The sequence below is a fragment of the Pongo pygmaeus genome, chromosome 14, assembly GCF_028885625.2.
Source record: "Pongo pygmaeus isolate AG05252 chromosome 14, NHGRI_mPonPyg2-v2.0_pri, whole genome shotgun sequence".
Taxonomy (NCBI): domain Eukaryota; kingdom Metazoa; phylum Chordata; class Mammalia; order Primates; family Hominidae; genus Pongo; species Pongo pygmaeus.
The window spans coordinates 82,125,179-82,150,862 of NC_072387.2; the positions used below are offsets into that span (position 1 = coordinate 82,125,179).

General features: G+C 37.0%; 1 protein-coding gene across 8 annotated transcripts in view; it reads left to right on the plus strand.

The window, feature by feature from the left end:
* Positions 1-25,684, plus strand: part of PIBF1 (progesterone immunomodulatory binding factor 1) — a 233,896-nt gene that overhangs the window by 2,929 nt on the left and 205,283 nt on the right. For all 8 annotated transcript variants that reach the window (XM_054446984.2, XM_054446978.2, XM_054446979.2 and 5 more), the window contains exons 3-5: positions 7,809-7,909; positions 10,722-10,920; positions 13,296-13,415. In XM_054446984.2, the coding sequence (XP_054302959.1) occupies positions 7,809-7,909; positions 10,722-10,920; positions 13,296-13,415 (420 nt within the window). The remainder of the gene's footprint in view (positions 1-7,808; positions 7,910-10,721; positions 10,921-13,295; positions 13,416-25,684) is intronic.

The window sequence follows — 25,684 nt, forward strand, 5'->3', positions numbered from 1 at the left end:
AAAATAAAATAAAATAAAATAGCCCTGCATAGTGGTGCTGCGCCTACAGGCCCAGCTACTTCCGAGGCTGAGGCAGGAGAATCACTTGAATCCAGGGGCAGAGATTGCAGTGAGCCGAAATCGTGCCACTGCACTCCAGCCTGGGTAACAGAGTGAGACCCTATCTCAAAAAAATAATAATAATAATAATTTGAGTATTGAAATATGGAGTGATTTAAACGTAGATATGGATGAATTACTTTTGTAGGCTCAATTTAAAAAATCTAACATACGAGGTATTTTGTTGTTTTTTTTTTTTTTGGAGACAGTCTCGCTCTGTCACCCAGGCTGGAGTTCAGTGGCACAATCTTGGCTCACTGCAACCTCTACCTCTTGGGTTCAAGCAATTCTCCTGTCTCAGTCTCCCACATAGCTGGGATTACAGGTGCTCCCCACCATGCCCAGCTAGCTCTCTGGGATCACTTTTATAAGGGCACTAATCCCAATAATGAGGGTTCTACCCTTATAACCTAATCACCCCAAAGGCCCCAACTTCCTGCTACTCACATTGGTGATTAGGTTTCAATATACAAATTTTGAGGGGAGAAAAAAAAATAAGCACACGAGAAGTATTAGCCGTTGTTGTTATCAGCTAACATAGCATCCTTATCTGTTTCATCCCTTTCATTTTCTGTGCCTTTTATGGCCATCGGACTGAATTTGTTATTTGTCTGTGAATAGACTATGAGGTCCATGAGGACGGGGATGTTTTTGTATTCACGGTTGTATTTCCAGCACTTAGAACAGTGCCTGACACAAATTAAGTGCCCAGCTATTTCTTAAATGAATGACTGGACCCCATTTTGCTCTGATTAAACAAAGCCACTAGGTGGTTAATAGCATACCCAAGGCCATTCAGATGAAAATGATAGAGCCAGATAGGATTCAAACCTAGGAAGTCTAAAGCCTAGACTCTACACAAGTGAAGCTCCTAACACTTTCTTTTAGGTACCCTATACGGTCACCTACCTAGTCTAGGTCACTTGGGTTTATCCATGCATCCAGTGGTTTCCCATCCCTATTCCCTTACTCTTTTTGCGTTTCACATGAACTCCATCTACCTTCACCTCTCCAGATCTTAGTGCAACTCATTGAAGAAACCTGAGGTTATCTCCCATTCATTAATTCACCCACTCAGTCAACAAGTATTTTTTTTAAGTGCCGCCTATATACCATATCCAGACTTACATTTTGTTCAGCCACCTCTTGTATTATTTGTTTTCAACTTGCATCGTGCTTGGTTGTCAATGGCTTTGCTTCTTTTTAGGTGTAAGCTTTATATTATAGAAATGTTGGCTGATTCATGACAGGCTCTCTAGTGTAACAAATCCAAATTACAGTTCTAGGTGCACACAGTTTGGGTTTTCAATTCCAGCCTTACTAAATTCCTTAATGTTTTTGTTCCCTGATTTCCTATAAAATGATAATAGTATTTGTTCTGTGGAATTATTGGGAGGATTAATCAATGTATGTAAGCTCATAGATGCTTGGTGTATAGTAATAATAAACTTATTATTTACATATTATTTTATTTGTAGCTGTACTTACTCAGCACAATGTTATTATTTTTCTACTTCCATGGTGCTTAATGTAGTTTTTGTTGTGGTTTTCTAGTTTGACTGAAAATGTAGAAGATTGAATTAGTCGTGTTCCTGAGTTATTTCACATAATCATCATTGATCCCTGAAAGGCTGCTGTTTTTCTAATGTATTTATTCTTTTCATTCCTATAGCTCATTCCGTTTCTTAATGCAAACATTTTAATGTTTTGTTTACATGTATTGTTGAGAATGTGTATCTTTTAACTTTACAGAAATGTAAATTATATGCTTTGTTTTAGTTCTCTTTTTTCCTACTCAGCATTGTTTTTGAAGTTATCTGTTACTTTGTGTACATCTAGTCCTTTGCTTCCAACTCTTATATAATTCTTTGTGTGCATCTACCAGTCTTTCTACTTCTACATTGCTAGGCATCCAGATTGCCTCCAGCTCCTTGCAACACATGCAGCATTAGACATTTCTCTTCTGAACCTCTGTGAGCATGTCTTTGACATATATAAATGTCTCCTTCATTTAACTAAGTGTACTGCCAGATTCTCTCCAAAATGGCTGTCCTGCTGTTTATTAGTAGAGTTTTTTCTCTATCATATGAGCACTCAGGATTTTCTGCTTGAAGACCCCTTAGGAATAAGATGTTTGCTCTCAAATATATGAAGAAATACCTATTGTAGAGTTAGCTTTCCATAATTTATTGAACCTAAAGCACCTCTGTTGTAAGATGCATCATTACATACATTGCTAAGGTTAAAAACTTCAGTTGAATTGTTAAGTGTCTTAGATTGTAAAATGCATCCCAATTTTAGAGATGTTAAAATGTGAGAAAGTGTGAGTCTGGAGTTGATGAAAGAATATTTAAAAAATATTTTTATTAAAGAGTATGTATATGTACGTTAATGTGTGTGTGTGTGTATATATATGTTTACTTCTTACATGCCCTGGGAATACCACCTTAGACAGGCAAACAGCACTACACACATGATATATATTTTTTCACTTATTTGTTTATGTATAAATTGGCATGTGACATATTTCTTTATATGTTTTAAAATAACACCTTTATTTGTATGTGTTATAATATGTTTAGTTATGTCTTTATTTTTGTCTGTATGTGTGAAGCACTCCAGATGAACAAAGTGCCACACCGTTTCTTGTGAGCAGTGATTCTAAAGCTAGTACACCCCACTGAATTTTGTCCCTCTGGTCGATTGTGAGGACTCAGAAGTATATTGGACTCCTGGTGTTAGAGCTGTTTGTTTTCTTGGTGTTTCAATGAGGTCCAGCTCTAGAAGAAAGCAAAGAAGGTTCATGGGGTATTTTGAAATGAACAGAGTCCCCAAAAGCCTAATGGATCTGGTAACACCATGCGGTATTTGATTCAAATCTATCTGGTAGCATCCTCTCTGAATTTTTAAGCAAAGAAGAAAGGGGCTCAATTTGGTAGTGCTGCCATATACTTTTTTTTTCTTTTAATTTTTTTTTTTTTTTTTTTGAGACAGAGTCTCACTCTGTCGCCCAGGCTGGAGTGCAGTGGCATGATCTCAGCTCACTACAACCTTCACCTCCTGTGTTCAAGCGATTTTTGTGCCTCAGCCTCCTGAGTAGCTGGGACTGTAGGCCCACGCCACAACGCCCAGCTAAGTTTTGTATTTTTGGGAGAGATGGGGGTTTCACTATGTTGGCCAGGCTGGTCTCGAACTCCTGGCCTCAAGCGATCCACCCATTTCAGCCTTCCAAAGTGCAGGTGTGAAGCCACTGCACCCAGCCATTCCATACACTTTTTAGCCTGGGCAGGAAACCTAAAGCCTATGTCTTGAAAGAAAGGTATTTTTAATTGGTCATTCATTCTCCAAAGCTTATTGAGCATCGTATGCTAACATTATGAAAAATAAATTTTCCTCACTAGACTATAGCTCCATGATAATGGTTGGAAGTCACAGGAAAGGTAGATTTCTGCTCAATGTAAGCCTGTTATTGCTATTAACATTGAAATGGCCTGATCTTAAGTTTCTGAGCTTCCTGTCATCGGAAGCGTTTAAGTAGTCCTGAATAGTCAACTGTTAATAAATATTATAGGTATTTCTATTTTGGAAAGAGATTGAACCAACTGCCCAGGGTTTCAAGGATTAAGTTCAGCAGTTAATACCAGAGACTTGAAAAATGGTGGTTGCTGGTAACAGAGACCTGGAAACCATGGCTTAAGCAAGAGAAGGATTTTGTTTCTTTGGTATGACAAAAATCCAAAAATAGGTATTTTACTAGACCTCGTATGATTACTCCTTGATCGCATTAGGAACCCAGGCTCCTTTTAACCTTAGCTATTTTCAACATATGCTTTTCACCTGAAATCATAAGATAGCTTATCTGCCTCCAGTATTGTGTACATGTAACAGGCGGTAATAAGGAGAAGGATAGTGGAAAAGGGGGTGTGCCAAATGAGTCAATCCTCTTTAAAGAGTTCTCCCAGAAGTTCAAGCCAGTGGCCTCAATTGACTAACATTGTATAGCATGACCACCCCTACCTACAAGGGATGGGAAGCTAACTGGACATGTTGTTACTAATAAAAACCAGAATATGTCAGAAAGAAGGGAAGGTTTGATGTTGGGAGGCAAGTAAGTTTTTTCTTCTACCCATCAAAATCTTTTTTTAGTTAGAAAATATTTGAATCTAACATGTCCCACTCCATTGTGGCAGCAATACAAATGGTTATGGATACATGGCTTTATTATAGTTTGTTACTAGGAATAGTCTTGGCCATATTGATTTGAATTCTCCATGTCTAAAAACAGGAACAAGCAGGTCCAAGAATACTTTAAAAGCACTTCTCAGTCAGCTGCTTGTTAACTGAAAGAATGTAGAAAAGCTACTCAGAAGAGTAGCTATTCAGGCCAAACTTCCTGATAGTAGAGCATTGTTAGCTTTACACTTTTATTTCCATCTATTGCTGCCTAGATACCCTTCCTTACTGTACTTCTTTATTCCTTTCCTCTTCTCTGTTCTTGCCTTTCAAATTTTTAGACAGGGTCTCACTCTCTTGCCCAGGCTGGAGTGCAGTGGCTTGATCACAGCTCTCTGCAGCCTCAAATTCCTGGGCTCAAGTAATCGTCTCATCTCAGCCTCTTGAGCAACTGAGACTACAGGCATGTACCACCACACCCAGCTAATTTTTTTTATTTTTTCTAGAAACAGGGTCTCACTATGTTGCCCAGGCTAGTCTCGAACTCCTGGCTTCAAGCAATCCTCCCACCTTGGCCCCCCAAAGTGCTGGGTTTACAGCTTGAGCCACAGAATTGAGCTCTTTAAAATTTTTAAATGCCCCAATGTTTATCTCTCATTAGAGATCTGTGGGTTCCTTATTACCTGGGAAATGAATACATTTCCCAGCTTGTCCCTGAGTTAAGGGACTCAATTTAGAAGTTAATTGAAATTGTAAACATTGAAACCCTGAAAAAAATGTTTTTTTTTCCTTGTGATACAGGTTGTTTCTTATCTAAAATGCTTGGGACCAGAAATATTTCAGATTTTTGAATTTTTTTTTAATTTGGGAATATTTGTGTTAGACCACTTGAGCATCCCAGATCTGAAAGTCTGAAATCCAAAAGGGCGCACTGAGCATTTCCTTTGAGTGTCATAGTGACTCTCAAAAAGTTTCAGACTTTGGAGCATTTTGAATTTTAGATTTTAGGGTTTGGGATGCTCAACATATAACAGTATTCTTGATTTGGGAAATAGTAATTATAAGGAATGTGTTTATTTTACATTTTATATTGATTTAAGTTATTTATTGAGATGTTGCTGGATATATGCCAATGAATATGACAGAGGTCCCCCTTTTTATGGCCAAGACAGAAAATATTTTATGCTTTGTAGGCTACCTGTGCTCTATCAGATTTTCCTCATGGGCTGTATTTAGCCCATCACCATTTTTTAACTCTTGCTTTAGACTATGTAGTCAGAAAAGCTATTGGCAAATTTTAGCAGTTAAGAGTTACATGTCCTGATTTCTGTATTCAAAATGGCACTAAAATAATAGACTAAGGGCCGACAAGACAGAAGCGAAAGAGTTAGATTCCTAAGTTTTTAGCTTATTTAACTGGGGCCATTTATAAGAATGGAAGGCTGGGAGAAAACTGATCTGGGAGGTAGAATATATTTATGTTTAGTTTTGAAGATGTAACTTATAGATTCCTAAATGTAATTGTCAGTTAGAGTTTAGGAGGAGTCCATCACACACACACACACACTTATAGGTAGATGGATCACACACACACACTCTTATAGATAGATCACACACACACACACACAGATAGATAGATAGATAGATAGAAAGAAAGAAAGATACATCAGCATGTAGGTGGCACCTAAAGCCATGGGATTGTATGGTATTTCCTAGGGAGAACAGAGGGCTATAAAGTAAGTCAAAGGGGTAGTCCAGCTGAGGAGCCTAGAAAGCTTAAGAGTATTTAGTGAGTTAAGAAAACTAGAGAAGAGTATCATGGAAGCTAAAAGAGAATGAAGTGGTCAGCTGTATCAAGTCATGCTGTCAAATAAGATAAATAGGCAGAAAAAAACAATGGACAGGGCATTATGGACTTTAACAAGAATAGTTTCACTGGAATAGTATGGGGCAAAAACTATATCGAAGTTTTGCACTGAAGACCGGCAGAGAAATGGTGCTGTAGCAAAGAGAATGATGTGATCAAGGGAGCATTTGCTTGATGATAGAATGATTCAGTAGAGAAGAGGGACTTGATGATGCAAGAGGAGGGATTTACTTGCGTATATTATGGATTGGCTGTGAAATTCATTTATTTTTGTTTGTTTGTTTGTCTGTTTGTTTTAGATGGAGTCTCACTCTGTCGCCCAGGCTGGAGTGCAGTGGCACGATCTCGGCTCACTGCAACCTCCGCCTCCCAGGTTCAAGCGATTCTCCTGCCTCAGCCTCCCGAGTAGCTGGGACTACAGGCACATGCCACCACACCCGGCTAATTTTTTGTATTTTTAGTAGAGACAGAGTTTTACCATGTTAGCCCATATGGTCTCCATCTCCTGACCTTGTGATCCGCCCGCCTCATCTTCCCAAAGTGCTGGGATTACAGGTGTGAATCACCACGCCCTGCCTGAAGTTCATGTATTTTAAGGGGCAAACAGGAATCATCTTGGTTGAAGCAAAGGGAATAAAGAATTTTCTAAATAGACTAAGAGCAAAATCTAAGTGCTTGAGAAAGCACAGCATACTTGGGGGATGGCAAGCACTTATATTGGCTGAAATGGAGTTTCCTTTTAAGCTAATGACAAAAGTAGTTGGCTAGATCAAGAAATACCACTGTATTATGCCACAGTGTTTAGAATTTATTCTGAGGACAGTGAGGATCCTCTGAAGAATTTAAAACTAGGAAAGTAATTTTTTTTTTTTTTTTTTTTTGAGACGGAGTCTCACTCTGTCTCCCAGGCTGGAGTGCAGTGGTGCAATCTCGGCTCACTGCAACCTCCGCCTTCCAGGTTCAAGTGATTCTGCCTCAGCCTCCTGAGTAGCTGTGACTACAGGCTCCTGCCACCATGCCTGGCTAATTTTTGTATTTTTTTAGTAGAGATGGAGTTTCACCATGCTGGCTGGGCTTATCTTGAACTCCTGACCTCAAGTGGTCCACCCGCCTCAGCCTCCCAAAGTGCTGGGATTACAGGCGTGAGCCACTGCACCCAGCTGAAAATAAATTTTTGATAGCATTTTTTAAAGGTAAGATAGAGGAATATAAATTTGGAGGTTGGCAAAACTGGAGGCAGGAGGCCGGACGCGGTGGCTTATGCCTGTAATCCCAGCATTTTGGGAGGGCAAGGTGGACTGATCACTTGAGGTCAGGAGTTCAAGAACACCCTGACCAACATAGTGAAACCCTGTCTCTACTAAAAATACAAAAATTAACCGGGTGTGGTGGCGCTTGGCTGTAATCCCAGCTACTCAGGAGGCTGGGGCAGTAGAATCACTTGAACCTGGCAGGAGGAGGTGGCAGTGAGCCAAGGTTGCGCCACTGCACTCTAGCCTGGGTGACAGCACTTGGCCTTCCAAAGTGCTGGAATTATAGGCGTGAGCCCCTGTGCCTGGTCCCTCTATCCATTTTTAGCCTGTTTCTTTCAAGTGTTTTTAAAATATGTTTATTATGAAACTGAAAGTTTTTCTTTATGACAAACCATATAATTTATCTTTTTATGAAGATTGAAGAATTGGAGGAGAAACTGAATGATGCACTTCACCAGAAGCAGCTACTAACATTGAGATTAGACAACCAATTGGCTTTTCAACAGAAAGATGCCAGGTAAGAAAAGTTTTTTTTTAAAAAAAAAACATCTATTTAGCAATTAAAAGTAATTTTATTGCCTGTTCATGGTTGTGATTGTAAGCTAAAATACAGAAATTTTAAGTCAGAGATAACAATAATTTTTACACCTAGACCACAAAAAGTAGGATACTCGATATGGTACATAAAATACAGAAAGTCAAAATTCAACATTCATTCAACAAATGTTGGTCAGTGTAAACCATATATGATAAAGGAAGCTGTGTAAACTGACCACCATTAACCTTTCTTCTTTTACGCAACATATTGATTGATTCTCATGACCCATTGGACTTTCCTGGCCTGAAGTACTTTCTATTATTCCTGCGTACTTTCTCTAGCTCAGTTGTGGGCTTATCACGCTTAAATATGCCTATGGCAATTATACTTATGTAACTTAATTAAAAATAATATAAACAATGAAATAAATTCTTTGGAAAGATTCAATAAAAGGAACTAAAAAAATTATGAAATTAAATATAAGCAACACAAGTTTAAAGATTGAGGGCAAACATGAAATCCATATAAGATACCTTCATTGGTTTCTTCCTAAATGTCTTTTAGGATCTCATGCCATTGTAAAGAAATTGAACTTGGAAATCATACATGATGATTTACACAAAATCAAATCATACCTCTGTATTCAAAATATCTGGATCCTGTATAAAAATGTGAATGTTTAGTTCTATGTTTTAATTACAGGTAAACGTGTAAAACAGGTATATTTTCTCTTTTTAAGATTTTGCTACTTAACTGATATTGTAAAAAATTATCAGACCTTTTTATCAGCCACTATCACATTAGATTAGTGGACCTCAAACTTTAGCATGTATCAGGAACAGTTGGAGGGCTTGTTAAAAAAGACTACTGGATCCCACCCTCAGAGTTTCTGACTTGGGGGGGTGGGGTCCTGAGAATGTGCATTTTTACCGGGTTCCCAGGTGATGCGGATGCTGCTGGTCCAGAAACAATACTTTGAGAACCACTGCATTTGATAATAGGTCTTCTACGCTAATTCTGTAAGACATATCAGATTGAATGATGCTGCTGAGAGGGCAGTCACAAGTCTATTGTAATAAAACTCTTGATAGCTGATGGTGATAAAAAATGGTTGGATTCTGAATATTTTTTGGAGGGCTGATGGATTCAATGTGGGGCTTAAGAGAAAAAGGGGAGTCAAGGATTGCATCAAAAGTTTTGGCCTGAACAAATGAAAAAATAGAATTTCTGTCAGCTAAGAAGGAAGAAATCATGGTAGCAAAGGTTTTGTGAGTAAAAAGCAGGAGTTCAATTTGGGACATGTTAAGTTAGAGTTTTCTTGTTAGAAATCCATGTGGAGGTATACGAAAAGTCTGGTGTAGAGGTACAAATCTGGGGATCATTAGGCTATAGACAGTATTCAAGTCATGAGACTAGATGAATTCCCCAAGAAGGAGTGCGTACAGACAGAAGAGGACCAAGTACTCCAACATTAAGACAAAGCAGAAAAGGAGACTGAGAAGGAACCACAGTAAAATAGAAGAAAAATGAACAGTATGGTGTCTTGGAAGCCAGGTGATGAAAATGTATCAAGGAAAGAAAAGTGACTTGTGTGAAGCTCTATCATTAGCTCATGGAGGAAAAGAACTAAGAATTGATCATTTGCAATTTAGATGTCATTGAGATTTCATTGGAGACAGTAAAAATATGATCGCCATGGGTTTAAGAGGAAAGGATTTGGAGACAATAATTATAGACAACTTTTGAGCAAGTTTGCTCCAAGGGGTGGCTAACAAAGGGGGAAGTGCAGTGAGGTCCAGAGTTGTGGTTTTGTTTGTTCATTTGTTGTAAGATTGAAATAACAGCATGTTTGTCTGTTAATGGGATTGATATAGTAGGGAAGGGGAAAATCAGTAATATGATTTGGCTGGCTATGTCCCCACCCAAATCTCATCTTGAATTATAGCTCCCATAATTCCTACATGTCATGGGAGGGACCTGATGGAAGGTAATTGAATCATGGAGGTGGTCTTTCCCATGCTGTTCTCATGATAGTGAATAAGTCTCACAAGATCTGATGGTTTTATAAATGGGAGTTCCCCTGCACAAGCACTCTTGTCTGCTACCATGTAAGACATGCCTTTGCTTCTCTTTTGCCTTCCGCCATGGTTGTGAGGCCTCCCCTGCCACGTGGAAGTCTGAGTCCATTAAACCTCTTTCCTTTATAAATTACCCAGTCTTGGGTATGTCTTTATTAGCAGCATGAGAACAGACTAATAACATCAGATTGTCCCTTCCTGATCAGAATCTTTCAGTAGGCAGCTAACAATAATGTCTGCTACATGTATTCTTTGAGAATGATGAGTATGTGCAGATTACTGTTTTCATTACCTCATTGGTTGAGTGAATACTTTATGGTGGTTCAGTGTTACCATCTTAAAGAGATATCCTTGAAGTATCAGGATAAAAGGGAAATGAAAATTACTTTAATAAGTAGAGTCCTTGATGTTTAACATTAAACCTGAAGCAGAAGAAATATATAATTTTATAATTTGAATTTCTAAAATTATTCTTTAAGAATATCAATTCTCTGTTTAATAATTTATATGGCTACACATTTAATAATTAGTATGGAATTGTCATTTCATACTTAACTGATTAATATGAGTAAATAAACATTTAGCTGGAGTAAGTAAATAATACTGTCAGGCTTCTCATTTCCTAACTTTATGTTGATATAAATAGGAAACTGTGAGAAAATTAGATCTCAAATACTTTTTTAAAGCCTGCCATAAATTCTCTTCTAATGTAGCAAATATCAAGAATTAATGAAACAAGAAATGGAAACCATTTTGTTGAGACAGAAACAACTAGAAGAGACAAATCTTCAGCTAAGAGAAAAAGCTGGAGATGTTCGTCGAAACTTGCGTGACTTTGAGTTGACAGAAGAGCAATATATTAAATTAAAAGCTTTTCCTGAAGATCACCTTTCTATTCCTGAATATGTATCTGTAAGTATCTTATATCCATTTTTAACTATGACATATATTTTCAGACTAAAATTTACCATTTATATAGTAGCAATACTTTTGAAGTACCCAATTGATACATTATTTTATGGCTATGGATGGTGAATGGTGTTGAGATCCAAATTTTAAAGGATCATGACCATTGACCTCCAAAGTCAGGCAATAAATAGGTGTCTGAAGTTAATGACTGCATAGTCCATAGAAATGAATTATCATAAACTGGTGGTTTCTTACATTCTCAAAATGAAAAATTATAAACAACAGAGTAGTTGTTGCCAGAGGTTGGTTGGGGATAGTGGGAGAGAGGAGTCAGCGTGATTATAAAGGGATAGGATGAGAAAGAACTTTGTGGTGAGAGATTGGCTCAAGATCTTGATTGCAGTGCTGGTTACACAAATCTAGAACACCTAGGATTAATCTATGGCAGTGATCTCAAATATTTTGGTGTCAGCATTCATTTACATTCTAAAAGTTACTGAGGACCCCAATGAGTGTTTGTTTATATGGGCTGTATCTATTAATATTTACCATACTAGAATTTTAAACTAAGAACTTTTTTAAACACAAGAATAAGCACACAATTCCATTGGCCTTAAGAGTGATAATGTCATATATCATGTAGCCACTGGCAAACTCCACTGAACAGTCATGAGAGAATGAGAATGAAGCCGGGAAGAAAATCTTAATAATTACTAGGAAAGTCGTTTTGATCTTGTGAGTTCCCTGAAAGGATCTCAGAGTGGCGAGTGGGGCAGAGTCCAGGAGTCCCAAAACCATGTGTTGAGAACTGCTGCTTTTTAATATGTAGATGTCATTTTACCCTAAGAGGCTTGAATTTTTTCATCTGTAAAAAGAGTTAATAGTAACAATGCCTTTCTACTGGGGATAATTGTAAAGACTATGACTATGTATGTAAAATGCTTGTGAGCATAGTGCTTAGAAGATAGTAAACACATAAAAATGTTGTCTATTGTTTTTGATAGTAAACACATAAAAATGGTGTCTATTGTTTTTGCTGGAGTGGTGGTTGCTATTCTTGGTTCTCATTGGGAAAAGATTTGCAGATTAGTGATGTCTGATAAAGTTACTTTTTTGTTCAGCTGTTTTTTTTTTTTTTAAAGAAAAGGCTCAAATACAGCTTTTCTGTCCAAAGTGTACTGTCCAAAACAAATATCTCAAATTCTGTTTTTGAGGCTTCATTTACAGTAGATATAAAGTATCACACTGGTGGCAGTTACACATATTTTTGCTGTTTGTTTTCTTAGTATTCCTTCTTACATCTTTTGTTTTCACAGACAATATTATCCTTAACTAATTAATTATATGCAGATTCTTTTTGTTGAGGGCTAATATTAAGATTTGCCTCTTACCAAATAATGGTATTCTTGTAATACAGTCATATGTTAAGGAGTTTCAGATTGCATGCCTATGTAATAACCCCTAATTACTCTCTCCTAATTTGCTGTGATGATTTCTCAGTTTTATGGGACCTTGTCAGATGGAACACTTTACTGAGCTAGGGTAGGAAAATTTCTCTGAGACAAGTGTGAGTGGAAAGAGAGACCTGAACTAAATGGAAGTAATGACGTGAAAGATACCTCTTGATTCATTCTGATTAGACTTCCACTGTAGGGACAGCAGTAAATAAAGCTTTGCCAAGAGCCTGGGATGAAAATAAAGAATACACTTTACCTCTTCATCAAGTATTTATTGAGTGCTTATCATATATTTAGGCATTGGAAATAGAGCAGTGTATAAACCAGACAAAAATCCCTGCCCTCAGGTTGTTGAAGTGGAGCAACACAGACAATAACTTAAAAATTAAATACGTAGAATATCTGTTTGTCAAAGGTGCTATAAAGAAAAGAGCAGGGGTGAAAAATAGGGAGTGCTACTTTAAATTAGGTAAAGAAATCAGGGAGGGCTTTACTAACAAGGTGATATTTGGTCAGAGACCTATAGGAAGACAAGGCATGAGCCATGCATTTATATGGGGGAAGAACTTCTCTAGCAGAAGAGACAGCAAGAGCAAGACTCCTGAACATTTGTGATATGTTCCAGAAGTTTACAAGCAGCTAGTATGGAGTGAGCAGTAGTAGATGAGTAGTAATGGAGTGTCAGTAGAAGGGAGGAAAGACTGTCAAAGGTAAGAAGTTATAAATCATCTGGCCCTTGAGGGCAGTTAATTGAACATTAAGGCTTGATAGAAGGAATTGGTTGCTAGGGTCCATTAATGACTGTCTTGTTGTAGTTTTGTAAATATTTATCTTTATTACTGATAAGTGAGAGCACTACAAATTAGCAAATTTTAATTGTAATTTGGATTTAAGACTGCTTATTAATTTAATTTTTTCAAGGTTCGCTTCTATGAGCTAGTGAATCCATTAAGAAAGGAAATCTGTGAACTACAAGTGAAAAAGAATGCGCTAGCAGAAGAATTAAGTACAAACAAAAGCCAACTGAAGCAGCTGACAGAGGTTTGTATGGTTTTGATTGCTGGTGGGAAGAAGCTTCAGCTTTTTCTATAGAGTCCCTCAGGATTTGTGATAAGGAATATAAAAGTCAGTGATTGAAAAATGGGACTATGGGGTGGTGACTGCTACGGTTCAGTAATGGGAAGGAGGTTAAATTGGAAGTAGTCATCTTAAACATTGACAAGACAAGTCTATGATATTGACGTATCCTATAGTTGAGCTTTTATTGTTGCAAGTCAATTTTATAATCAACTGCTTTTGAAATCCTAATATGGGCTATATCTGAAAATTGCTGTGTATCCTTAGATGACGCATATGCATGTATTTATTTAGTAATTTGTCTCTATTTTTTAGCATCACTTTGTCAGGAAATTTAGGCAAGAAACAAGAAATAGGCTGAGATATGCAGGGGATCTCTTGCAGGTGCCATAAGAAAGAAGAAAAGGAGAATACTTTTTCTTTGAACTAAGTTGACTGATAGGTTCTGGTTTGCCTAAGACTGTTGCCATTATTCCTGTGAATAAATATTAATAGCACCCCTTTATTTTCAAAAGTATCTCAGCCTAGACAATGAATATAGTAATCATAAATCAACATTTATATAGAAGGGTGGACTAATCATTAACTTGGTTGTATTATTGACCAGGTATCCTAGAATACTATCTTGTAGTTATAGTCTACTAACAAAAAAATAATGGTAGATTGATTCATTCTACCATGTAACAGTTGGAAATGGGTGGCAGTTTTTCTTCAAATATTTCATTATTCTAAAAGGAAAACACTTCTGGTTTACAAATGGGGGCTGCTGCAGTTCTTCATTACAAGTTAGCCTTGTTCGTGATATGAGATGGAGCTACTGTCCATTTATTACTTACGTGGCTTCTTTGTCAAGTGCAGTTAACTCTCCTAATATTTATTCTGAGCATGTGTACTGATACTAGCATTAACCCCGGTGATGTGCATGATGCTGTGCTAGGTGCTGGCAGTGAACCCAAGAGAGGCAATGCCTGCCCTTCTAGAGTTTACTTTCTAGCAGGTTAGAATTAGAACATTAGGCGATATTTTGACACTCTCATTTACTGTGTGACCATGACCAGGTCATTTAATGTTTCCTGTTCTATCAAATGGAGAAAATAATACTGTTTGTTCATTTATTGAATTGCATTGCCTATATTTCTGTTTCAGAGTAAAAACATGATTTTAGCAAAGTTGCATACAAACATTTATGTCCTATTTTAAGGGCAGTTTTTATCAATGATATTATCCAGAAATAAATAATTATAATTTAATTTGTATTTTTAATGCTCTACTTTGCTGCACTATTAGTCTTAAGAGATAATTTACTTAAGTCTTGCCATAGAACCAATATTTCAGACAAAATAAGAAGGCTTAGCTTCCTTCCTCTCCTCTGAGGAGCAGTGACATCAGCAGGAGCAATTAGAGGGACAGATGTACCTCCACTCCAAACTTCAGTTGTTTTCTTTTCTTCTCCTAGCACGTCATATTGTGCAGGTAAACTGTTTTGCACATTTAGAAAGATAGTTCAATTAAAAAAAAAATTCAACTGTAGTCAAAATAGTAGAGAACAGAGAAGGCCACAGTTTGGCCACTTTCTAATTTTGCAGCCTTGGGCAAATCATTTATACTCTATTGTTTCTGTAAAATGCCCAGGATGGTTTTGGTGGTACAGGGGTTATTGGGGAAGAGGCAGTTAGACAAGGTCTTTAAAGTTGGTTCTACACACCCTATGGTACCTCAGTATCCCTCAAGGACTTCTTACTGTGCAGTAGGAGGGCTGGAGGAGCTCCCTATCCTTGTTTTTCTCAAGCCACCCTTTTTAAAATAACCTTAATATTTGGGACTTCTCAGCATGATTTCTCTTGAACACGGATTCCTCAGGCCATTCTTAGAGTTTGTGGTTTTTCTGCTCTGTCAAGGACCTGTTACAGGTCAACTTGCCAAACACTAGGAAAAAAGTAAATATTTTAAAATAAAAAGCAAAACCAGTATCATTAAACAGCTTTATTTATTTATTTAAACAGAGTCTTGCTCTGTCGCTCCAGCTGGAGTGCAGTGGTGCCATGTCTGCTCATTGCAACCTCTACCTCCTGGGTTCAAGTGATTCTCGTGCTTTAGCCTCCCCAGTAGCTGGGCTTACAGGCATGCGCTACCACACCTGGCTAATTTATGTATTTTTAGTAGAGATAGAATTTCGCCATTTTGGCCAGACTGGTCTGGAACTCCTGGCCTCGAGATCCACCTGCCTTGGCCTCCCAAAGTGCTGGGATTACAGGCGTGAGCCACTGCACCTGGCCAAACAGGATGTAGTAAACAATAAATAGCAGTACTCAATATTAAAATAAATGTCACATATTCTGGAGTTTATTTTTTGAAATGGTTCATTAAATTATTTACTGCTATTTGAGGAATTAAAAGACATAGTTTCTCATCTCTGCGACTTGATAACAATGTGATGATCTTGGATAAAAACAGTCTTTTCTCCTATCTTAACAGCTTCTCCGTCCGTAAAATAGGGATGATAACATGTAACACCTACCACATGTGGTCATTATTATAAAGAATGAAATTCATTCAATAAATGTGTATCCTGCATTTACTATACGGCATGCATTATTCTTGGTACTTGGGATACCTTGTTAAACAAAACAGTAATCCCTGCCATTATGGAGTTTATACTTTTAAAGAATATCTGTGAGATGTATATTGTATTTTAAAAGGGAAAACAAACAATAGCAAATCATGTAGTGTGACAAAAGTTGATAATTGTAATAGAAAAAAGAAACAAATAGTTCAAGATAAGGTGAATTGAGTGCTATATGGAGAGCAGGGAAGAGAGCATTGTCAGAATTCTGTAAGGTTGGCTAGTAGGTCTTATTAAGCAGCTTAGAAGTTTACAAAGCCTTGAGGAAGTGAGAGAGAGAACAAGGCTGTCTTCCTTGAGACAGCTCAGGGAAGAGCTTCTAGGTAGCAAGAACAGCCAATGCAAAGGCAGGGGGTTACTTTGGTATTTGTGGAACAGTGAGGAGGGCAATATGACTGGTATGCTTGAAGGGAGGAGGAGAATAGTTGTAGTTAAGATCAGAGAGGTAATGAGTCTGTTGAGGTCATCATGCAGACTTCGATTTTAACCTTAAGTGAAATGAAAAGTTGCAGGATTTTGGAAAGAGGTCTGACATGATCTGACATGTACAGTTGACTGTTGAACAACATGGGTTTGAACTGTGTAGGTTTATTTACACATAGATTTTTTTTTCAATAGATACTCTGGAAAATTTTTTGGAGGTTTGTGACAATTTGAAAAAACTCGCAGATGAACTATGTAGCCTAGAAATACAGAAAAAAATCAAGAAAAAGTTATGTAATGAATGCATAAAATATATGTAGATACTATATTTTATCATTTACTACCATAAAATGTACACAAATCTATTATCAAAAGTTAAAATTTATCTAAGCATGCATACACAGACCTTACATGGTGCTATTTTCAGTAGAGAGAAATATAAACAAACATAAAGATGCAGTATTAAATCATAACTGCATAAAATTAACTGTAGTACGTACTTTACTACTGTAATAATTTCTTAGCGTCCTCCTGGCTTTTCTGGTAAACTCAAGTGTTTGGGATATCCGCTTAAAACGCTGTATGATGCTAATCATCCCCACGTGAGCAGTTCTCCAGTAAAATGTGAATCACAATAAAAAGTGATTTCTCGCAGTTCTGGCATATTATTTTTCATCATGTTTAGTGCAGAACTGTAAGCCTTGAATAACACCATGGGAACCATATGAAGTGTCACCAGTGATGCTGGAAGAGCTCTCAAACAGCAGAGAAAATTTATGACATTGTAAGAAAAAGTTAATGGGTTGCCTACCATTTTGGACAGACCATTAATTTTGTAAACAAATTATGTAAAACTTAGAGCATCCATAATACAGTACAGTTCTGTAAATGTATTTTCTTAGGATTTTTAAAAAATGTTCTTTTCTCTAGCTTTTATTGTAAGAATACAGTATATAATACATATAACATACAAAATATGTACTAATAGACTATGTTATACTAAGGCTTCCAGTCAACAGTAGGCTATCTGTAGTTAAGTTTTCAGTGAGTCAAAAGTTACACATGGATTTTTTTTGACTGTATGGGAGTTGGTACCCCAGCCCCTGTATCGTCCAAGGGTCAAGTCTATTTAAGGTATCATTCTGGCCGGTACATAGTAGACTGTCAACAAATGTTTTTTATATTGAATTTCTTTTTAATGAGTATTTTAAAACCTTGCTATTGTCCTGGATAATGTTTTTTAAAGAAAGTTCTCTCCTGAGAATAGACTGTAGCGCTATAAGGATGGAAACAAAGAGACTTGTTAAGAGGCTGTTGTAATCTAGGTGAGAGATTATTGTGTTTCAGATCTAGATGGTAGCAGGGGAAGTGGTAGATTCTGGATTTATTTTAAAAGTAGAGCCAATAGAAAAAAGGTAGAGTCATGAATTGGATGGAGGATGTTAAAGAAAGATAGGAGTCAAATTAACTCTAAAAAAGGTTGGTTTGGATAACTGGAAGGATAGATTTCTGTTCAGCTGAGATGGGTAGGTTGTGAATGAGGCTGACTTGAGTGCAAAAGAGTGTGGATCTTAGACATGTTGAGTTTGAGAGGTCTGTTAGATGTACAAAGATATGTGGATGTACAGGTGTGAACTTTAGAAGATAAGCATTCAAGAGTCATCAGCATACAGATGATATTTAAAGCCAGGATGAGATTACCAAAGGAGAGTGAGTGTAGAGAAGAGAAGGAGGACCACAGCTTGAGCTCTAGGGCACTTCAACATTGAAATGTGGGAGAGAGAAGGAGGAGTTACCAGTGAAATAGGGAAATTAAGAGAATTTTATGTCTGGGAAATCAAAGGGCAAAAGTTTGTCAAGGAAAAGAGAGTGAACAGCTGTTTCAAATGCTGTTGATAGGTACAGTTAGATGAAGACCAAGAATTGACATTGTATTTAACAAGGTCATTGAAAACCTTGTCAAGAGTAGTTCTGGAGGAGGGATAGGGTCAGCAGTTTGATTACAGTGTTTGAGAGTGAATGGAGGAAATAAACTGGACATAGAGTATAGACAACTCTTTCTGAGTAATACTACTGTATAGAGGAACAAAGAGAGTTGGCAATTACAGGAAACATGGAGCCAGGGAAGGCTTGTTTTTTGTTTTTTTTCCTTAAGAGAGATGACAGCTGATGTATTTAAAATCACATTGTAACCATAAAAATTTTCTCATTGTCGACAATGGTAGAAGGACATTCATGTAATTGTTAACCAACAGTGTAGGCAGTACTGTTGGATACCCAGTTATAGTTATGTTTAAGGCTCCCCACTTTAGTGCTATCCGTGTAATAAAAAGAGTCATGTATATTTGGAGTATTGTCAATAATATATGTTTCTGTGATTATGATATTTGGGGAAACTATTAGAACAGAGGGGTGTTTGTTGATTGAATTACTCCTGATTAGTTCTGTGGGACTTTCTTAATATCTAAATAGTGGTTTAAAGAATAATAATTTAGTAAAGTGAGATAATTTCTCTCTGAATAGCTAGAGTTTTAATTATGTCACAAAAAGTTGAGTTTCGATTTAAAAAACAACTGAAGAATATATTTATAAGTGAGTAAGGAAGATAGAGAATGTTATGACCACTAGAGGAGGGTTTACAAAAAGATCTGGGTTATTTAAATGGGGCTGGGGGAGGTTGAAGAGGTGATTGGACACTGTCAGGTTACTGAGGTTCAGTTGTCATCGGTGAGAACCATTGTCTCTAGACTTTTAAAACTAATCACAAACCCCTAATTTATGAAAGTGCTAAATGAAATTGTCAGTTTTTCATTTGAAGGTTTCTGTTTTTTCTTCCGTTACTTGGAATGTTCTTATCTGAGTGTTTTTGCCCAGTGGTATTTCATGTTTCTTTCCTCTTCAGTCTGTGGGCTGCATATATATACTTATTGTTGGCCTGAAGCAGACAATAAAAACAGAGAAATGCCCATCATATCCAAAGGAAGTAGCAAGAAAATTTCGACTTTTCCAATGTTGTCATTAATTTTAAGTTTATTGACCCAAAAGAGTAAATTTTCCTCTTAACTATAGTTGGAGAAAAAGTAATATATTTTCCTCACCCATTGCAAGGTTTATGGCTGAGACTCCAATAATAAAAGAGCAATAAGAGAAAAGCATAACAAATTTATGTATAATTTATATGTATAATTTAATATAAATTTTATGTGACATAGGGAACCTTCAGAAATGAAGACTAAAAGACCCGGGGAAAATGTATTTTTGTGGATAGTCATGCATAAGTATGATTGGAAGACAAAAGTGTATGATCTGATGGTAATCAACTGGAAGAATTTAGCAAGGCTTGTTTGTTCACATTCTTGGGCTGTCTGTGACATTCCTTCCCATTAGGTATAGGGCAGGACGCCTGTCACCTTAGGGGAGAGGGGAAGGAGAAAGAGAGTGGCCTTCCTAGGTTTGATGACCTACTTCACGGGAGAAAGAGGCAAGGGGAATTTTCATTTATGTGGCCCACTTCAAGAGAGGGGTTGGGAGAAGGTCAGGGAGACCCCCCTGTTTCTGCAGTTTTCTTAATTTCCTTCAGGTTAAAATACTCAGTATGCCAGGGTGCCATGTTTCGAGGTGTCTGTTCTAAGTCCTAACAGAGGAATTAATATTTTATTTTGTAGTGAATAAATTGAAAATATATCCAGTGAAAATGTGTACACTGATTCTAAGTTTTCCTAAATTTGACAAATAAAAGGAAGTGTTACTTTGTTCAATAAGCGGTAAGATACACTGCCATAGTAAGTTTTGGGACAAGGTCCATGATATATAGCTGCAACCACTATAAAGTTACTAAATTTTTTCTTTTTTGAGCCAGAGTCACACTCTTGTCACCTAGGCTGCAGTGCAGTGGTACAATCTCGGCTCACTGCAACCTTTGCCTCCCGGGTTCAAGCGATTCTCCTGCCTCAGCCTCCCGAGTAACTGGGATTACAGGCATCCGCCACCACACCCAGCTAATTTTTGTTTGTTTGTTTGTTTTTTGAGACAGAGTCTCGCTCTGTCGCCCAGGCTGGCGTGCAGTGGCACGATCTCGGCTCATTGCAACCTCCGCCTCCTGGGTTTACACCATTCTCCTGCCTCAACCTCCCGAGTAGCTGGGACTACAGGCACGTGCCACCACACCTGGCTAATTTTTTGTATTTTTAGTAGAGAAGGGGTTTCACCATGTTAGCCAGGATGGTCTTGATCTCCTGACCTCGTGATCTGCCCGCCTCGGCCTCCCGAAGTGTTGGGATTACAGGTATGAGCCACCACACCTGGCCTGAAGTTACTAATTTTTAATAAGACATGATCCAAATTTTTCATGACATTATTCGAAAGATCTTCATAAAGTGATTCAACAAATATTTTATTCTTCAACTCATACTTATTTAAGGTTGGATATTTTAAGATAAGCAACATTAGTCTTATTAATAACTTTATGTAATTTTAAAGTTGGATACAATATAAGCTTTGGGGAAAAAAAAATGACTGGATGGTATTCACCCAAGAATTTTAAGGGACTTAAAGGATGAACCTGAAACTGCATCACATGTATAATATTGCTATCAAACAGAGCACTTGAAGTAGGTGTAATTGCTTGAAAGCTGGTAAATTGCCTGCCTGACTCTAGAAACTAAAGACCTTCACACTTAAAAACTGATAAAGCACTTTTTGTGCTTACTGAGCTTGTGTAATGCATGAAGATTAGGATCAGTGAATACTTAGGCAAGTTAAATACTTCCCCTTATGGGGGAAGGTCAACAAAGTGGTACAAATGGACAAATTATATTTCACATATATATAAAGAGAAAATAGAGAACAAATTATATAGACTTTCAAAAAGCCATTGACAGGTTTTAAGTTCTAGTTTTTAAAAATTGGCAGGCTTTTTAAAAATTACAGTGAATAACATAACATTAAATTTATGACTTTATTTTCATGTATACAATTCAGTAAAGTATACTCACATTGTGCAACAGATCTCTAGTACTTTTGTATGTTGCAACACTGAAAACTACCTACTAGACACTAATTCTCCCTCTCCCCTCCCCCAGTCATTGGTAACCATTTTTTAACTTTGTTTCTATGATTTTGATTAGTTTAGATTCGTCATATGGGTAGAGTCCTACAGTATTTGCCCCTTTGTGATTGGTTTCAATTAGCATAATGCCCTCAGGGTTTATCCATGTTGTAGCATGTGACAGAATTTTTTATTTTTTTATTTTTATTGTACTTTAAGTTCTGGGGTACATGGGCACAACGTACAGGTAGTGTTACGTAGGTATACTCCTGCTATGGTGATTTGCTGCACCCATCAACCCGTCATCTACATTAGGTATTTCTCCTAATGCTGTCCCTCCCCTAGTGCCCCACCCCCGATAGGCCCCAGTGTGTGATGTTCCCCTCCCTGGTCCAAGTGTTCTCATTGTTCAACTCCCACTTATGAGTGAGAACATGTGGTGTTTGGTTTTCTGTCCTTGTGATGGTTTGCGGAGAATGATGGTTTCCAGTTTCATCCATGTCCCTGCAAAGGACATTAACTCTTCCTTTTTTATGGCTGCATAGTATTGCATGGTGTATATGTGCCACATTATCTAGTCTATCATTGATGGGCATTTGGGTTGGTTCCAAGTCTTTGCTATTGTGAACAGTGCCACAATAAACATATGTGTGCATGTTTTTATAGTAGCATGATTTATAATCCTTTGGGTATATACCCAGTAATGGAATTGCTGGGTCAGATGGTATTTCTAGTTCTAGATCCTTGAGGAATCACCACACTGTCTTCCACAATTGTCTTTCACAATCAGGTTGAACTAATTACGCTCTTTTTTTTTCTTTTTTAAGGTTACATAATATTCCATTGTGTGTATATACCACATTTGCTTTATCCATTCATCTATAAATAGATATCTGAATTGCTTCTATCTCTTGGGAGAAATGGGCAGACTTTGTAAGAAGTGTTATCATGAATTCTCAGGAAATTGTTTTCTCTTTAGTAGGTGAAGGATAAGAGCCAAAAAAAAAAAAAAGGAATAAAAAGAACTAAATGAAAAACAAAAATAGAAGTATTCTTTAGATACAACTGTTAGGTCCAATCTTATTCATTATTTAACATTTTAATACATTTATTGGGCTGGGCACAGTGGCTCTCGCCTGTAATCTCAGCACTTTGAGAGGCCGAGGTACGCAGATCACCTGATGTCAAGAGTTTGAGACCAGCCTGGTTAATATGGCAAAACTCCGTCTCTATTAAAAATACATAATTTAGTCAGGTGTGGTGGCAAATACATGTAGTCCCAGCTACTCAGGAGGCTGAGGCAGGAGAATTGCTTGAACCCGGGAGGTGGAGGTTGCAGTGAGCCAAGATTGTGCCTCTGCACTCCAACCTGGGCAACAGAGCAAGACTCTGTCTCAAAAAAAAAAAATTTAATACATTTATTGATGAGGAAGCACAAAGTATAATCTCAAGTTTGTAGACAGTAAAGTTTTTCTGAGCAGTGGAACACCAAACTAGTAGGGCAAATTGGAGGAAGGTCTCAAAAGGTAAGTGGACTGATTATAAATGAATGTGTTTTCTTTTTAATAACTATCAATCAGCTTATATTCCCAAAATTAGCATGTTCAAAACTGATCACCTGCCCCAGAGTGTAATTTTTTGCCATTCTATTATAGAAATTTTCAAACATAACTTGAATTTCACAATGACACCAGTACATTTATCACTAAATTTCTGCCATTAACATTTTTATTATATTTGTCTTATCAAATATCTCTCCATCTATCCATCTGCCAGTCACATTTAATTTTATGGGAAAATGCTGAACTTTTTTTTCCATTTGTCAGTAATTTCTTCCTTTTCATTACTGAGTGGTATTACACTGAATGGCTCTAGTTATTTACCATTTAATGGGCATTTGAGTTATTTCCAATTCAGAGACTTTACAAACAAAGCTCTGAGAACATTTGAGTATGGTTTTTTGCATGGACATGTTTTTGTTTCTCTTGAGTAAGTACTTAAGTGTGGAATTTTTTACTTGTAGAATTTCAGTTTGGTTATTTATTATAGCTTTTATTTCTCTTTTATTATGAACATATTTTCCTTTACACCACTGAGAATTGTTAAAATAGGAGCTTTAAAATTCTTGTCTTTTAATTCCAAACACTGGGTCACCTTGGAGTTGATCTCTGTTGATTGTCTTTTCTTTTAGAAATGAGTCACATGTTCCTCTTTCTTCGGATGTCAAGTAACTTAAAATTGTTTAGACCATCGAGTAAGTGTAGATGAGAACATTATGAGTATTATGTTGTTGAGACTCTGCATTTTATGTACCTCTAAACAGTGGTGATGTTCTTGTTTTAGCAGGAAATTACTTGGTTGTACTCAAACAGCATACTCTGTCTATTGGGCAGCTGTTCAAATTTCAATTCAATTTTTTTGGTATTAGTGGGGCTGCTCAGAGTCTGTCCTACACATGTGTTGTTTAGAGGGTAGCCAGATACTTAAGCAGAAATTACCCAGAGAATTCAGTTTCCCCTCTCTGGGTATCTCTGAAATTTCCTCCTCATTTAGAGCAGCTGCAGTTCCCATAAATACCAAAGATTTTCTGATGCACCTTGATCCATCCAACCTGGCACAGAATGGGAGTGGCCTCAGGCTAAGGGCTACTAAACAAAAAAAAAAAATACCAGGAAACTCACCTAAATGCTGAAAATGATAGCAATAATGACAACTCCATAGTGGTTTACTAAGAGAAACTAAGGTATTTGAGACTGGCAATTAAGAAAACAAATTTTCCATTTTGCTTAAAAAGTTTATTCTCTGCAGAGAGTTCATGAATCTGGAGAAAATAAAATTACTCTCAGTCTTTGCGTTTTACTTTATGGATCTTTCTTATACAAAATGGTCTTAATTTTTTTCACCACTTGGGGGCAGTATATGTCCATCTTTTTTTTTTTTTTAATTAAACCTGTTGGGGGCTATTTGGAAAATCTGGTTATTTTTGACCTAGAGACCCAAAGCTTTACATTTAGTTACCTTATTTTCATTTATATTCATTATTTCATATAAAATGCCTGCAATCAATCAGATAGTATCTTTTTCTAGTAAAATTTAATATATTTAGAACTTGGAGAATGGAGTATCAAAACAAAAATTTGTGTTCCATAATATGTATTCAGAAATGTCTCAGTTATTGCACTAATTTCATAATTATGCCTACCAGAAATATTGAGAATTTTTAATTCTGTTAAAACCAAAAACATTCAGGATTTTAAATTCTGTTAAAGCCACATTATATCATTAAAGCCACACAATTACACAGTTAATTTGACTCTGCTTTTGTTTGTATGAGATTAAAACTGTTTAAGAAATTTAACAGAAGGTTTTTTATTTTTATTTTTTTTTGGAGATGGAGTTTCGCTCTTGCCCTGGCTGGAGTGCAATGGCATGATTTTGGCTCACTGCAACCTCTGCCTCCTGGATTCAAGCAATTCTCCTGCCTCAGCCTCCCGAGTAGCCGGGAGTACAGGCATGTGCCACAATGCCTGGCTAATTTTTGTATTTTTAGTAGAGAGGGGTTTCACCATGTTGATCAGGCTGGTCTCGAACTCCTGACCTCAAGCGATCCGCCTGCCTTGGCCTCTCTAAGTGTTGGAATTACAGGTGTGAGCCACTGCGCTTGGCCAGAATGTGATTCTTGACCTTTAAAAAGAAATTACTTTTTCTGAAGTGGCAGTTTTAGTGGATTTCTGGGATTTCCTTTTGTAATTTTTTCCAGATCTTTAGTTATTTGCAAATAACGTCTAGATACTATTATAACACTGGAAAATAGGGCTCATCTTTTACTTCAAGTCTGGAGTTTATTTACAAGTGTCAGTAATGTAGTCTAACTCTGGCATATTTTGAGCTATATTATGTATATGATCTTGTGTATGGTACTTTATGTTTATAAAAGTGCTTATAAATAACTTTATTTCCTATTTATGAATTTTCTCTATTAGCAGGTCAAAATTTTGGTTGATCACATGCAACTCAGCTATATGTTGCTGTTTTGCCGTTATAGAGTTAGTTCAGCATGCTTTTTCTTTTTTTTTTTTTTTTGAGATGGAGTCTTGCTCTATTGCTCAGGCTGGAGTGCAGTGGCATGATCTCGGCTCA